We start from the raw sequence: 14,998 nt of genomic DNA on the forward strand, positions 1-14,998 counted from the left end.
ACACACAGAGAGAGAGCAACACACACACACACACAAAGAACAACACACACACACAGAGAGCAACACACACACAAAGAGCAACACACACACACAGAGAGCAACACACACACACAGAGAGCAACACACACACACAGAGAGCAACACACACACAGAGAGAGCAACACACAGAGAGAGAGCAAACACACACAGAGAGAGCAAACACACACACACACACAAAGAACAACACACACACACACAGAGAGCAACACACAACAAAGAGCACACACACACACACACACACAAAGAACAACACGCACACACAGGGAGCAACACACATACAAAGAGCAACACACACACAGAGAACAACACGCACACACAGAGAGCAACACACACACACACACAAAGAGCAACACACACACACACACAAAGAGCAACACACACACAGAGAGCAACACACACACACACACACACAAAGAACACACACACAAAGAGCAACACACACTGAGACACGTTACTGATAAAACTTTTATTATCATAAGTCAGTTTGTCATTGTATCGCACACAATACTGCATGTTAACACAACAATTAAGTCATGTGACTCAACACCTGTCCTCCATCTTTTATCAACTTAATTAAACTTCCTGTAATAAAATAATCAATAAATAATCAATGACCAAACCAAATACAATCACAGTCCCCACAGGTTTGAGTACAGGAAGTCAAATTGCTGTGTATAATAAAGATGAAATTAACTTAGGGTTAGGGTTATGTTACAGATGTAAAATTATAGGTTGAACATGTGATTTGACTTATTGAGCAACAGTCATAGAGCGTAACAGTGAGCGTCCACTTCCAGAGCGACTCTGGTTCAGGAAGTCGACTTCTCTTCATGTTCTTCTATAGAAAGAGTTTTAAATCCTGAACCAGCGTCTCCGAGATGAATCAGAACCAAAACACCTTTAAATTCAGAGAATGAAAATATTGAAATATATTATTTCAAGAGTGAAGGATCTACACTACCCATAAACCATTGCGAATGTTGAAGATGATAAACATTTCCATGGTAACAGTGATCTCCACCAATTAGAGACATCACTTTTACAGCTGAGGATTGTGGGTAGTGTAGTTTTTGTTTTTAGGATTTTATAAAGTTTGTGTAAGAAAAGAAAGAAAAGTAGATTTAAAGAGACTCAACAGTGCAGCTGCAGATCGAATCTTTCCAGAAACCAAATGTGATTAGTTCAATAATTAAAAAACTTAGAGTAAGAAATTGAATAAAGTTTTCTGACAGATGTTGTGGCACAAAATGACCAGAAACTATCATTATAATCTAAAATCTCTCCAAAGATACTTAAGTTGTGCTTTTTAAAGTCTACTCTCACATTTTCGTTGACACATGAACATGCTCAGAGTAGAACCGCCCCTTTATCGGGTACATTGTAAACGTCTTTATTACTCATATGACTCACGAGCAGGAAACAGACCCAGAGGACCCAGAGTCCTACCTGGAGATTTGCATGCAAAACAACAGTTCATGCATTTGCCTCGCCTTCAGAAAAACAGAGGCTGCAGACGTCTGTGAAGGCCGCTCGCTTGTTCCTCCGGCAGAGATCCAAAATGCTTCACATCGTACGAACATTACGAAATTTAGCAAAATCTCAATACACTTTTATAAAAACAAACCAGGAGGAGGGGGAGGGATTCATACATTCCTTCAGCGACTGTTTCCCGCCCGTCATGCTGTCAGCGGAGAAGCAGCGATTTGATTGGTCAGTGTTTTGTTTGTGTGCTTTTCATGTCCATATAAATAAACACTCCTGAACGTAACGAGACGTTGAGGCCCTGCATGCACCACGGATGCTAACGGTGCTACACTTAGCATTTTCAGACATGACGCTTGATGAAATGAATTATTTCCCCATAGAGAACTTTCCTAGTTTCCCACAAACCCCTCTGCTTCCTGCTAGCAGTGGTAGCTAGGAAGCAACAGATACCCATGTTTATGACAAGTAAAGATGGCGGCTGTGTGTAGCAGCACCATGACATTTATTTGAGTCCGTGTGAGATGAGTAGTGCTGGGAACTATGACATATTGACTACTTGTAGTGCTAGCTGGGCTGCGGTGGCTAACGAGCTAACCACAAACATGCATCACCACAGTAGCCGTCCTGCTACCTGTTAGCTAACCATCGGATTAGCTGGTTTAGTTGCTAACGAGATAAAAATGTCTCAGTTAGTTTATTAAACAGTTTGTGTCTGTGTGAGCTTTAATTTGCCTGAAGTGAATTTGTTTTGGTTTGAAATCTGACGTAAAACAGTTTTTCAAAACGAGCTGAATGCTAACGCAGAACAAAGAGGAAGACAAACTTCGCTGCAGCTCTTCATGCTACATAGCTGATGCTATTTAGAACCTGGATGTTGACCATGAAGGATATTTACAACGTAGTAATTAGCGATTAGTGAGTGAGTCCACGTAACATGAACTAAAAGCTACAATCATGTTAACTTAAATGGACCAGAGCGCCACACACAGGTCAGAAAAAAATGTCGGTTTGTTCTCGTAAAATTACAACTTTATTTTTGATTTATTGCGAAATTCTTCTCAATTACAACTTTACTCTTGAAATCTCAAAATAGTTTTCTTTAACATGGTCCTAAAACTCTGTGGTACGTTTCTGATAAGTTCCAGAAAAACTAATCGAGTTAGGAGATCACCTGAAAGTCATTTTGTCTGCAGGTGCTTCGATCTGCATCAGTCATATCGTGAAAATAACTTGTCGTCCGTCTGTGAAACTTGTAATCACCTGATCAGAGGTGAATCTACTGTCCTGGGAGAGGATCCTCACATGGGACTGAGCTTTATTCACTGCTCAGAGAGTTTGTATTTGACTCTTGTTGAGTTAAGAACAGAGGAAGTTGCTCTGATAGGTTGAGTTTGTCTGATGTCTTGTTCTCTGGGTCTTTGGAAACGAGGCTGTATTTAATTAATGGAGGGGTCGTATATAAAATGTGCTCCTCTTGAGACGGGCTGATTCAGACCAGGTCCTGTACGAACTCACTGGTGCAGGATCGTCTGTGTTCAGCATCAATAAAGACAGAAACACACGAACCTCAGCTGCTGTGTTCACGCTGACTGACGGGAAACTGTGCAGCTGGAAAACACACTTCATCACATCGCTCTTTGAATTGGAACATCCCAGCTACTGTACTTTCATGTGTTTCCCTGATGAGAAGATCCTAACTGCAGCTTCTCGTACAAAGACGACAACAGATGAGGAAATGTCCTCGACTTGTTCTGAGCTTTAAATGAAAGTATCTGTAAAATCTATCTTGCTGTAGAACACGTGTGTCTGATATAAACACCTCCTCGTGGTAAAATGCTGCGTGTAGCACCTTTAACATCTTCAATAACAAAGAACACAACACGGGCGACATTTCCCTCAGTCCAGAACACCATGTGCTGTCAGTGGCCACCGTGGCGGCGGCGCTCAGGGGCCGAACGACCTGGAAGACTGGTACTCGCTGGGCACTTTGGGCTTGATGCCCTTGCTGTTGTAGTAGTCAACCACCTGGTTGGGCACTTCTGCAAGCACGCTCTTAGCCAGAGCAGCTGGAGTCGCCTGCGGAGGAGAAAACATCACAATGAAACCACCGACACTTTCTCCTCTGACATGAACCAATGTTCTTTACAAATCAAACTGCAGATCCAACTGAACGTTCAATCCACTGTTTTCTTTAGGTGACGTCATCATCTCTTTCAAATCTACAGTCAACAAACATTTTGAAGAAGATTTTCTATAAAGCGATGCTGCGTCTTTTAGATGGCTCTCGACATCTGAGATGTTCTTCTCAGTTTCTGTGATTTCAGTGTGTGCACACGGCCTCATGGCGTCCTGAAGAACCCATCGTGAGTCTGACCAAGAGTTCTTCAAACCAAAGATCAATCTGTGCTTCCTGTTTACTTTGAAAAGCATTTCCTGTCATGATGACCTTCACCTGTGCTGCAGAGAAACCTGAGCAGACATGATGAGTGTTTCCTGTCTCCTGATGTCCCACAATCCTTTGTGGCACCAAAGTGTCTTGATCTCCCCCTGGTGGCTGGCTGCAGAAAGCTCATAAACCCCACCTGCTCCATGTTAGCAGATGGGACATGAACCAACCTCAGAAAAGCCTCCAGTTAATCTGTTTCACATAGAAACAACAGGCTCCCGCTGTATGTACCCTCACATACAAACATACAGGATGGACTACACACTGTTACTCTGTGTTGAATTGAATTCTCATCCTTCACAGAGGATTCTGGGAGCAGCAGTAAATGTGTGAAGCGGCGTCTCGTTCTGCGGCTGAAGACAGAAACTCTCCTTCATCACAGATTTAACCAGGAGGGAGAAACATCCCAGCGTCTGGAGACGAAGCTGAATCTGCTGCTGAGGAGAAACAGCTGCCTCCTCATCTTCCTGCTTTAAGGCTGAAAACTAATTTCTTCAATAACTTCACACCCTCTCTTCTCATTTCATCTCCTCCTCTTCCAATATGCTCTGATCCTCCGTCCTCTCCTCGGTTTATTACTTTCCTCTTCACTCATCCTCTCATTTTTCTGGGTCACACTATCATTTTCTATCAAGTAACAAACTAACAAACATCTGCTGCCACAGTTTACTTCTTTAGGTTTTTAGTTCCACTGGGGCTGTGAACGCACAAATGTTTATGATGTTAACACAACACTGCTCCACGCAACATTACACACACACACACACACACACACACACACACACACACACACACACACACACACACACACACACACACACACACACACACACACACACACACACACACACACACTCCAGAGTCCACATCCAGAGACCCATATTTGCACAGTTGTTGTATGTAAATGAAGTTTGCAAGAGACAAGATACAAATTTGAATTGTCTCTGAACCTTTGTCTCTAAAAGTGGGACGAGGCTGAATGTAAATGTGTCGCCACAACGAACAAAATTAATTTATATATAAATCAAATAAAAAGAACGATGTTTTGAGCAGGAGGGAAGTCGCTTCCTTCTATAGAAACCAGGGAGTGACTTTAATCTCAGTGCTGTTGGTGTTTGAGTGTTTTATACGTAAATCTTTACTTAATTTAGCTGGAGTTAGTAAATAAAGAAAACAGAGATGAACTAACCAGGAAATGGTTTTGAACAATGAGCCCCAGAGAAATGAGTGAAGAGGAGAAATATGGCTCTAAGATGGTTCCTTGTGGAACTCCTCAGACAGGAATTTCAATTTTTTAAACATGATTTAAATCACTCACATGTTTGAAGTTGCGAAAGGGAACAAACTGGACGATGTCGCGCAGGACGGGTTCTCCTTTAGGAGATCGGAGGATCCCGTCGTCGCCGTCCAGCATCTGCATGTCGCTGAAGTCGGCGTTCCCGACCCCAACGATGATGACGGACATGGGGAGGCGTGAGGCCTGGACGATGGCCTCCCTCGTGTCAGCCATGTCGGTGATGACGCCGTCCGTCAGGATCAGCAGGATGAAGTATTGCTGGAGGAGAGAAGTCGGGAAGACAAACACTCGGTCACATGACGACGGCTTCAACAGAAACGCTGCACTTAGATCGTGGAGACGTTTGTGTGGTTCCATTACCGCCGCTCACATTGTGTGATCGAAGTTTAGAAAAGCCACAACAGCCACTCAAATCCCTTTTATGCAATAAAGGTTCTGTGTGACTGTGTACTTTAGCATTGCTTGGACGGCTAGCTTAGCATGTTCTGTGACATGAGCGGGAAACTGTGATTGGTTGAGAAGCATTAAAGCAACAGAATGTGTGAATTCTGCGTAAAGTTTCAAACTTCACATCACAAACAAACTATCTCAGATCTTTGGATCGTAAGGTTCAGGACGTTACACTTTAAAATGACTCGTGGGCGGAGTTAAAGTCAGCTGTTTCCTGGAGTCAACAACACGGGAACAAACTGAAACAGGTTCAGTAAAGTTCAGTTCCTGATGTTCAGGACAGAAACAGAAACATCTGTCACCGTGTTCCATGATTACAGAACGCTTGAGTTGAACGTCACTAAGTGAGTCCAGAACCATGATGAATGAAGCCTGTGCTCTCACCATGGCCTCTTTGGTGTGGACCTCCTGCGAGGCGGAGTTGGCCACCTTCTGGATGATGGGGGCGATGTTGGTGGGACCGTAGAGCTGCAGTTTGGGGAGGCAGGCCTGGTAGGCCTCAACGACTCCCTGGATACCTGAGCACACATGAAACACAGTCAGGAGGTTCATCGCCACGGTAACAACACAGATTGATCATCTCTGCTCCGAGCATCACGTCCTCTCTGCAGCGCCACGGGTTCGAATCCAGCCTCAGTACTGTACATGTCGCCGATCTCACTTTAACTATCAAATAACAATGAAGCAGAAAAAATACTTAAAGGATGTGAACAGACATCAGCTGCTTATTCAATGTTTTTATTATCATAACTAACGTCTCGATGAAAACGTCCTTTGGGCTTTTTTTAGTCAGAATGAAACATGACGATCAGCCGACTCCTCGCCACGTGACGATCAGCCGACTCCTCGCCACGTGACGATCAGCCGACTCCTCGTCACGTGACGATCAGCCGACTCCTCGCCACGTGACGATCAGCGACTCCTGTCGCGTGGCGATCAGCCGACTCGCCCGCGTGACGATCAGCCGACTCCTCGTCACGTGACGATCAGCCGACTCCTCGTCACGTGACGATCAGCCGACTCCTCGTCACGTGACGATCAGCCGACTCCTCGCCACGTGACATCTCTGATGTCACAGAGCTTCCTCTTTGTTCTACAGAGCACCTACCTGCACACTCCGGGTTCTCCTTGTTAAAATTCACCGCAAAGTCGTGGGAGACCTGGAGGGGAGGGGGGAGGGGGAGAGGGGGGGAGGGGAGACAGGAAGTCGGTTTGATCTCTGTGATAAAAAAAGAAAAAAACCTGAAGAAAGAATTAACTCTCTCCCTCTTCACCTTCATCTCTCTTCATCCTTTTTTCATTTTCTTCTGCTTGATCTAATCTTAGCTGCCCCCAGCGCCCACAACCCTCCTATTACTCCTCAAGCTGGGGGGGGATGAGGATACTGATGTGGCTGGAGTCAGCAGCTAGAGGAGGTCGTCGGTGAGTTTGATGAGGACTGTCTCCGTGCTGCGATGGGGTCTGAAACCGGACCGAAGTGGTTCCTAGAGCTCATGGTTGGATCTGGGCTGGTGGAGTTGGGCCGCTCGGATCTTTCCAGGATTTTGCTGAGGAAAGGAAGGTTGGAGCCGGTATTTGTTGGGATCCTCATGTTTCAGACCTGGCTTTTTCAGGATGGGTGTGACGGATGCCATTTTGAAGCTGGAGGGGACCGTGCCAGATTCCAAGGAGGAATTGATTATGTTGACCAGGGTGGAGCACAGGACGGGGAGACATGCCTTAACCAGGGCAGTCGGCATCCAAGGGACAAGTGGCAGCCTTGGCCTCGGTGCTCCACATGGAGGGCATCCACAGGTGCAAAGGAGTAGAGGCAGCACTGGGGCTGGTGTGGAGAGGGAGCAGTGACCCGGACGGCAGCTCATCACATGACTGTAAACTGAGTTTCTGTTACATGTCAATTCTGTTGTGTGGCTCAACTTTAACAGTTTATGAATCATCTTTATCTTTTCATTAATAACAACTGTTTCAGTCTGAGGATGAATCATCGACCGAATTTAACACAAAGTCATTAACTGTGAGCAGGGGGAACATCCAGCTATGTGAGGACAGCTGTTCACTCATCAGTCTGTGAAACTCCTCCTCTTCCTCCTCCTCTTCTTCTTCTTCCCTCAGGTGCAACAGGTTTTTAAATTCATTTATTTTCTAATAAAGCTTGTACATAAGATTTATAAAACAGAATCAGACGACACAGCTTCTCTAGTGTTTCAGTCATTGTGAGGATCCTCCAGTGACTTCACTCTCCTCTGCTCTGAGGAACCTCTCACACCTGATGTTCAGCTTCAGACTGAGCTGAAGAGTGTGAAGCTCTGAACCCAACCAGGTGTGAAGGCTCAGTTCTCTGTTGGTCACCATCAGCTGCAGTTGAAACTCGACTGTATCAGTGATTCGTTGTTTAACTGATGAATCAACGAGTCAAAGAATCTTGTGTTTTTAGAATTTTTTACTCTTGAATGAAGATAATCAGAACTTTTGAACAAGATGTGAATGCAGCATTGGGGGTTCAGTTCAACCAGCAGCTCCCTGGGGAGAAGAGGAGAGGGGGGGTGGGCTGGTAATCACTGGCGTCTGACCGGTCCGCCCCCCCTCTCTACTGACAGAGAGCATGCTGGGAGAAATGGCAAGCGGAGCAGTTAAATTACCTTGAAGTCAGGAGGGATCTGAGCGCCGAAGCCAAACGCCGGGAACATTTTGTCACTGGAAAAAAAAAACTTGATAAGACTGAGGTTAAAAATGGAAAAGAAGTTTGTGATTGGCTCAGCAGGAGTTAACGAGCTCATTCAGTCCGCCTCCACTTCAACACAAAGAAATGACTTGTGATTGGCTGAGGTGTGATTACCACTTCCTGCTCCAATCATACAACAACAAAGTGAAGAACAGAGAAAGAGAGGAGAACATCAAGGAAGAAAAGAAGACGAGTTGTTAAAGAACAGATTCATCGGATTCAGTCACGTTAATGTTGGTTTTATCAGGTAACCATGGTAACGAGAGAGAGTTTCAATATGACACGCCCACTGACATCGTCACGGTTCATCATAAACACTTTCAGATTCCAGTTGAGACTATCCTGGTTTATTTGCCCTCAATCTCTGATTGGCATCAGTGGATCAACATTAAGTGCAAACCGGAGCAGAACCTGTTCCATGTTGGTGGAAAGGCGTTGAAGTGATCAACAGCAGGTGGCGCTGCAGCAACTAACTCAGTGATCACGAGTCTACAGAGTCTTAATGTTCAGAACGACGGATCCAGACATCGTGTATTTAGATCCAGATGTTGAAGCACATTGAGATAAACAGCCTTTGTCAGTAACACCTGAAGAAAACAGCTTGTTGGACTTAACTTCACACAGAATAAAAACCAGCTGATTGGACGAGTCTGCACGTGAAGACAAGTTTTCACTGAGAATTAAAAAAAACTAAAGACGCAGTTTCACTTCTTTTTCTTCATGTCTTTATAAGACATTTAGTCGCTGGGACAGAAGATCAATGTGGAGACAATGATTTGTCCTTCACTAAACGGTATCTTGTGATTGGCTGCTGTGTCAGACCCACCTGTCGTAGTCCTGGCAGATCTCACCCACGGCAACCAGAGCCTTCAGGTACTCGTTGGGTTGGTACGGGTGGATGTAGTGAAGAGAACAGCTGTTACGAGGATCTCCGTTAGAGGCCGTGAAGTCAATGGCTACCTGGAGAGACGACAGCCAATCACAGAGGAGCCGGAGGAGCTCAGCTAGTGACACACCCCCTAACAACTGAACACAGTGTGAAGGTGGTTTGCTTTTACACTATAGTCCTGACGACTGAGAGGAGGAAGGAGAGGAGGAGAGGAGGAGAGGAGGAGAGGAGGAGAGGAGGAGGGAGAGAGAGGAGAGGAGAGGAGAGGAGGAGGAGGGAGGAGAGAGGGAGAGAGGAGGGGAGAGGAGGGAGAGGAGGAGAGAGGAGAGGAGGAGAGAGGAGAGAGGAGAGAAGAGAGAGAGGAGAGAGAGAGAGAAGGAGAGGAGAGGGAGAGAGAGGAGGAAGAGAGAGGAGGAGAGGAGAGGAAGGGAGAGGAGAGAGAGGGAGAGGAGAGGAGGGAAGAGAGAGAGGAGGAGAGGAGAGGAGAGGAGAGAGGAGGGAGGAGAGGAGAGGAGAGGAGAGGAGAGAGGGAGAGGAGAGAGGAGAGGAGAGGAGAGGAGAGGAAGAGGAGAGGAGAGGAGGAAGGGGAGAGGAGAAGAGAGGAGAGGAGAGGAGAGGAGAAGGAGAGAGAGAGAGGAGAGGAGAGGAGAGGAGAGGGAGAGAGGGAGAGGGAGAGAAGAGGAGAGGAGGAGAGAGGGAGAGAGGAGGGAGAGAGGAGGAGAGAGGAAGAGGAGAGGAGAGAGAGAGAGAGGAGAGGAGAGGAGAGGAGAGGAGGAGAGAGGAGAGGAGGAGAGGAGAGGAGGAGAGGAGAGGAGAGAGATAGCTCCCTGTACCACAGACTTTGAACTTTTTAGCAGAACTTTTAGAATCACAAAAACAAACACACACAGTACACACAGTACACACACTACACACACTACACACAGTACACACAGTACACACAGTACACACACTACACACAGTACACACAGTACACACACACAAGAATGAATAAAGGTCTTTGAGACGCAGCCGACCATGAAGACATTTCAATCGGAGGCGGCTCCATCGCTGCAGGAGGTTACGCAGCTTTGTTGGCGTGTTGCGTTACATGTGTTGGACATGAAGACGGTGAGACGGGACGTTGACTGAGGAGACGTGAAGATGAAGAAACACACAAAACAGACTAATCACAAAGTCAAAGGAAAGACATTTACACAACATCACATAAACAACACAAACTGAAACATAGTCTTTATAGATTACTGGTTTAACTGGTTTAACTCATCAGTTACAGCTGCAGGTGCAAACTGGGACACTGAAGAACTGGAGCATGTTGCCATGGTAACTGTTTCCATGGCAACGTCAGAGATACTGGGAAAGCAGACAGCATATTTTCCAGACACACAATGATGACCTGTGTGTTTGTGTGTGTGTGTGTGTGTGTGTGTGTGTGTGTGTGTGTGTGTGTGTGTGTGTGTGTGTGTGTGTGTGTGTGTGTGTGTGTGTGTGTGTGTGTGTGTGTGTGTGTGTGTGTGTGTGTGTGTGTGTGTGTGTGTGTGTGTGTGTGTGTGTGTGTGTGTCAGTGTGTGTGTGTGTGTGTGCGTGTGTGTGTGTGTATCTATAGTTATGAGGCCAATTTTGGTTCAATACCATCATTTTGAGGACATGTTCTCTGGTCCTCACAAATTCAATCTAGGTTAGAGTTAGGTCTAGGTTAGAATTAGGACTAGGTTAGAGTTAGGGAATTAGATTAGGTTAGAGTTAGGTCTAGGTTAGAGTTAGGTCTAGGTTAGAGTTAGGTCTAGGTTAGAGTTAGGTCTAAGAGTAGAGTTAGGTCTAGGTTGAAGTTAGGTCTAGGTTAGAGTTAGATCTAGGTTAGGAGTTAGGTCTAGGAGATTTAGGTCTAGGTTAGAATTAGGACTAGGTTAGAGTTAGGACTAGGTTAGAATTAGGTCTAGGTTAGAATTAGGACTAGGTTAGAGTTAGGTCTAGGTGAGAGTTAGGACTAGGTTAGAGTTAGGTCTAGTAAAATTGAGCAGTTAGGTCTGGGTTAGTCTAAGTTCAAGGTTAAAGTCTAGGTTAGAGTTAGGTCTAGGTGAGAGTTAGGTCTAGGTTAGAGTTAGGTCTAGGTTAGAGTTAGGTCTAGGTGAGAGTTAGGTCTAGGTTAGAGTTAGGTCTAGGTGAGAGTTAGGACTAGGTTAGAGTTAGGTCTAGGTTAGCGTTAGGTCTAGGTTAGAGTTAGGTCTAGGTTAGAGTTAGGTCTAAGTTAAAATTAGGACTAGGTGAGAATTAGGACTAGGTTAGAGTTAGGTCTAGGTTAGCGATGAGGTCTAGGTTAGAGTTAGGTCTAGGTTAGCGTGAAGTCTGTTAGAGTTAGGTCTAGGTGAGAGTTAGGACTAGGTTAGATTAAGGTTAAAGTTAGAATTAGGACTAGGTTAGCGTTAGGTCTAGGTTAGAGTTAGGTCTAGGTGAGAGTTAGGACTAGGTTAGCGTTAGGTCTAGGTTAGACAGTTAGTTGTGGAGTAAGGGCTAGGGAATGAATTATGTCAATAAGTGTTCTCACAACTATAGAGAGACGTGTGTGTGTTCTCACTGTAAACTGGATCTGACAGCCTCCCATGATGTAATCCAGGAACGAGTGCATCTTGATGATCTGCAGAAGAAAGAAACAAAGTGAATATTTAAAGGTTGTGACATCACACACGTCAGACTTCGGGGCCCCGGGCTCCGACAGAATGAGATCAGAGTGATCGTCCTGCAGCTGGACGGTCATCAAACTGATGTAATAGGTCGGCGCTGGCGGTGGATCGAGGTTCGATCAGGATCCAACCTGCTCTCATTCCGTCGTCTCAGCACAAACTGAAACACATTCCTGCCTCCGCTCAAACTCCTCATCCATCAAGTGTGAATGAAGTCGCTGCTGCTCAGTAATTTGTTTCTGTGTTGTGCGACGCCTCTTTCTTTCAGACGACCCTCGACTGGACGTGAAGCGGCAGCTCTTCACGTGCTGAGTGTCATCGGACTAAATGTTATCTGGCTCTCGTTCGGCGGCTGGATTCCCCAGGCTGCCCTCGCTCGGCGTCTGAGTGCCGTTCAGCTTCGTCTGGCAGGAAATGTCAGGTTAGTCAGGCTGCTCACGGCTACGTAATTGGTTCCCCTAACAGCCTGTCAGCCCGACGCCAACGCCAGGCGCCGAGAGAAACGAGACGAGGGCCGGAAAAAAATTATCCCTGAACTGTTCAGATTAAAAAACAGATTAAAGCCTCAAATAGATTGAAATGACGCCAGTTTGTGATAAAAACAGAAACGTCACCTTGCACTGGTTCAGGATGACGATCCCAGAGTTCTTATAATTCTTCTTCTTCACTTTGTATTTGGGATTTAAACATGGCCACTGCACCTGCAACACACAAACACACAATAATCTTCAACAAACACTTTTCTGTCGTATGACCGAGGTGGACGAAGACAGGTGACCTTCCTCCTGTCTTCGTCCACCGTCTCTGTGGGAAAAGTTCTTAATTGCTTCATTAAGTTTGTCGAGTTCCTCCTTTTACACACAACTGTTTTTAAAAAGCTGCTCGTCCTGGGGTCAGAATATGTTCACGTAGGTTACAGACACACTTTCCACTGTTTAGCTTTATACATTTTGTATAAATTGTATTTGTACGTGTTGACTGGAGTTTGAGGTAGCTACTAGCTAACTGTAGGCTAACCTTATGTGCTGCCATGTAAAGAGCGTGTTGCCCCCAGAGTTAAGTGTGATGTCAACGACACGTGATGTTCATGTTTCCTGTAAACACGGAAACTCTTTCAGTCCAGAGCTCAGGAATCTGCGATGTGATTGGTCCAGCAGGTGCCGGCCGTGTCGGGACAAACCTGACGTCCACCACAAAAAACCTGTTTGTAACTTCCACAGAAAAACATGCAGCTGTTAAGGGTTCGCTTTAAGACTAAAACTATGAAACTAAATTCATCCTGATTTTACTTTGAGGTTCACAAGAATCTCAGCTGCATCATTTGAACTTTTCATTTTCGTTGTTTTGGCGCCGAAGTGTTTCCTGTCGTAAAAACCTCGGGCCAGAGTGAAAAAGCCTCACAGCTGTTTGTAGGAAGCATCGTGATGAGGACGTGAATCTTTTGTTTCTGATCGATCATTTGGTTTAAGTTCCGTTCTCTGGTTACATGTAGTTGCTAACAGGTCAAATTCAAATGTCACGTTATGAGCCGACCGTCACTGTGGAGCAAACATCCAGATCACAGAGCAGAAGACCATCCTCAGCCGCCGAACCAGGCCGCTGAGGATTGGCTCATTACACGAGTCTGAGGAGACTCTCACTCTGTATTCGTGAGCCCACAGATGGATGAACAGATTGTCTCTGGAGGCTCCAGTTCAGAGGGATTCTCGTTTCAGTCTCGCCGACTGTCGCCAATAAATAAAATCTGAAGAGGAGAAGAAGAAGAGAGGTTTCCTCCAGACAGACCGCGCTCTGTTTCCTGCGGATGATGAAACCCTCCTCCTGGTTAACGGCAGGAGGAAGAGGAAGTCCTCTCCTGTTTTACTGAATTAAAAGTGGAGGAGACTAGTTTGATCCAATCAGATCATTTTAAACTGAAGGATCAGCCTCAGTGACGAGTGAAACCCACAGAGACACTAGAACGATCAAAGATTCATGCTTCAGTAGTTTCAGCCTCATTTTCAAGCTGGAGCTGGATTTTAATTCATTTCTTCCTCTGCGCTCTGAAGGAGGACGCGTTAATGAGAACAAACTACAAACACTCCTCGTCACTGATAATGAGACAGCTGAGCGATGCTGCTGAACAATCCACCACGCTCACGTTGTTTGTTGGTATCGTCGCCGTCTTCAGGAGATTTCCAGAGAAAACACAGAACCTGAGCCTCTGGAAACATTAAACGATGAGGAGCTTTAATGAGCGCCTGGTTTCTGTAGCGTCTCTTCTGGACAGCTGTGACTTCATTATCTGTCTCTGCCGCCGGCGTCCTGGGGTTATTACATCTGTCCAAACAAACGCTGCGTGTTACGGCCCGGGGTTGGTCACGCTGCTAATTGGAACTTTCATGGGAACCTGGAGCTCAAGGACCTGAGGGAGATCAGGTCCTTTCTGGTTAAACCAGCTGAGGTCAAACTTAAGTTTGTAGCCACGTTAGCATCGAGGGAAGGTGACAGTGGTCAGTACAGACACAGCAAAGTTTTTACTGCTGCTGATCTCTGACCAGTTACAGCAGGAGTAACCTCGGCCTCACTGCCCAGCACGACAACAACATCGCAGCTTCATGGTCGGAGAACGTTAGCTAGGTGCTAATCAAAGAACAACAACATCACAGTTACAAAGACAGAATGTGTGGAGTTTGACCGTTTCTTTGTGTCACATGTGAATCGTTTCATTCGTTACAAATGTATCAGTAAAATTTACGTTAAGTTACAGCAGCATCTCCCAAAGCTGTCGCTCGCTGAGCTAACGCTGCAGAATAGTAATAGTATGTTAAGATTTATACATCAGCAACAGGAGAAAACAATTAGCAGCAGGTTGTTCTGCCTCTAATGAGACTTAACGTTCACACATGTTCTGTAAACTTTACAACATTAGTCCAACATCGCTCCGCCCTGAAACAACAGACGCTAACTTCAAACGGCAGGTTCCAAATGCTACAAGATAAACAGTTCA

At 45.6% G+C, this 14,998-nt stretch overlaps 1 protein-coding gene across 1 annotated transcript in view; it reads right to left on the reverse strand.

Moving 5' to 3' along the window:
• Positions 1–490: 490 nt before the first annotated feature.
• cpne4a (copine IVa) overlaps positions 491–14,998 on the reverse strand; it is a 29,092-nt gene continuing 14,584 nt past the window's right edge. The window contains exons 9-16 of the mRNA XM_035163844.2: positions 12,624–12,710; positions 11,904–11,963; positions 9,266–9,399; positions 8,357–8,411; positions 6,826–6,877; positions 6,102–6,235; positions 5,289–5,525; positions 491–3,600 (exon numbers count right to left, since the gene is read on the reverse strand). Of these exons, the coding sequence (XP_035019735.1) occupies positions 3,469–3,600; positions 5,289–5,525; positions 6,102–6,235; positions 6,826–6,877; positions 8,357–8,411; positions 9,266–9,399; positions 11,904–11,963; positions 12,624–12,710 (891 nt within the window). The 3' untranslated portion in view covers positions 491–3,468. The remainder of the gene's footprint in view (positions 3,601–5,288; positions 5,526–6,101; positions 6,236–6,825; positions 6,878–8,356; positions 8,412–9,265; positions 9,400–11,903; positions 11,964–12,623; positions 12,711–14,998) is intronic.

This window comes from Hippoglossus stenolepis, chromosome 8 (genome assembly GCF_022539355.2).
Source record: "Hippoglossus stenolepis isolate QCI-W04-F060 chromosome 8, HSTE1.2, whole genome shotgun sequence".
NCBI lineage: Eukaryota > Metazoa > Chordata > Actinopteri > Pleuronectiformes > Pleuronectidae > Hippoglossus > Hippoglossus stenolepis.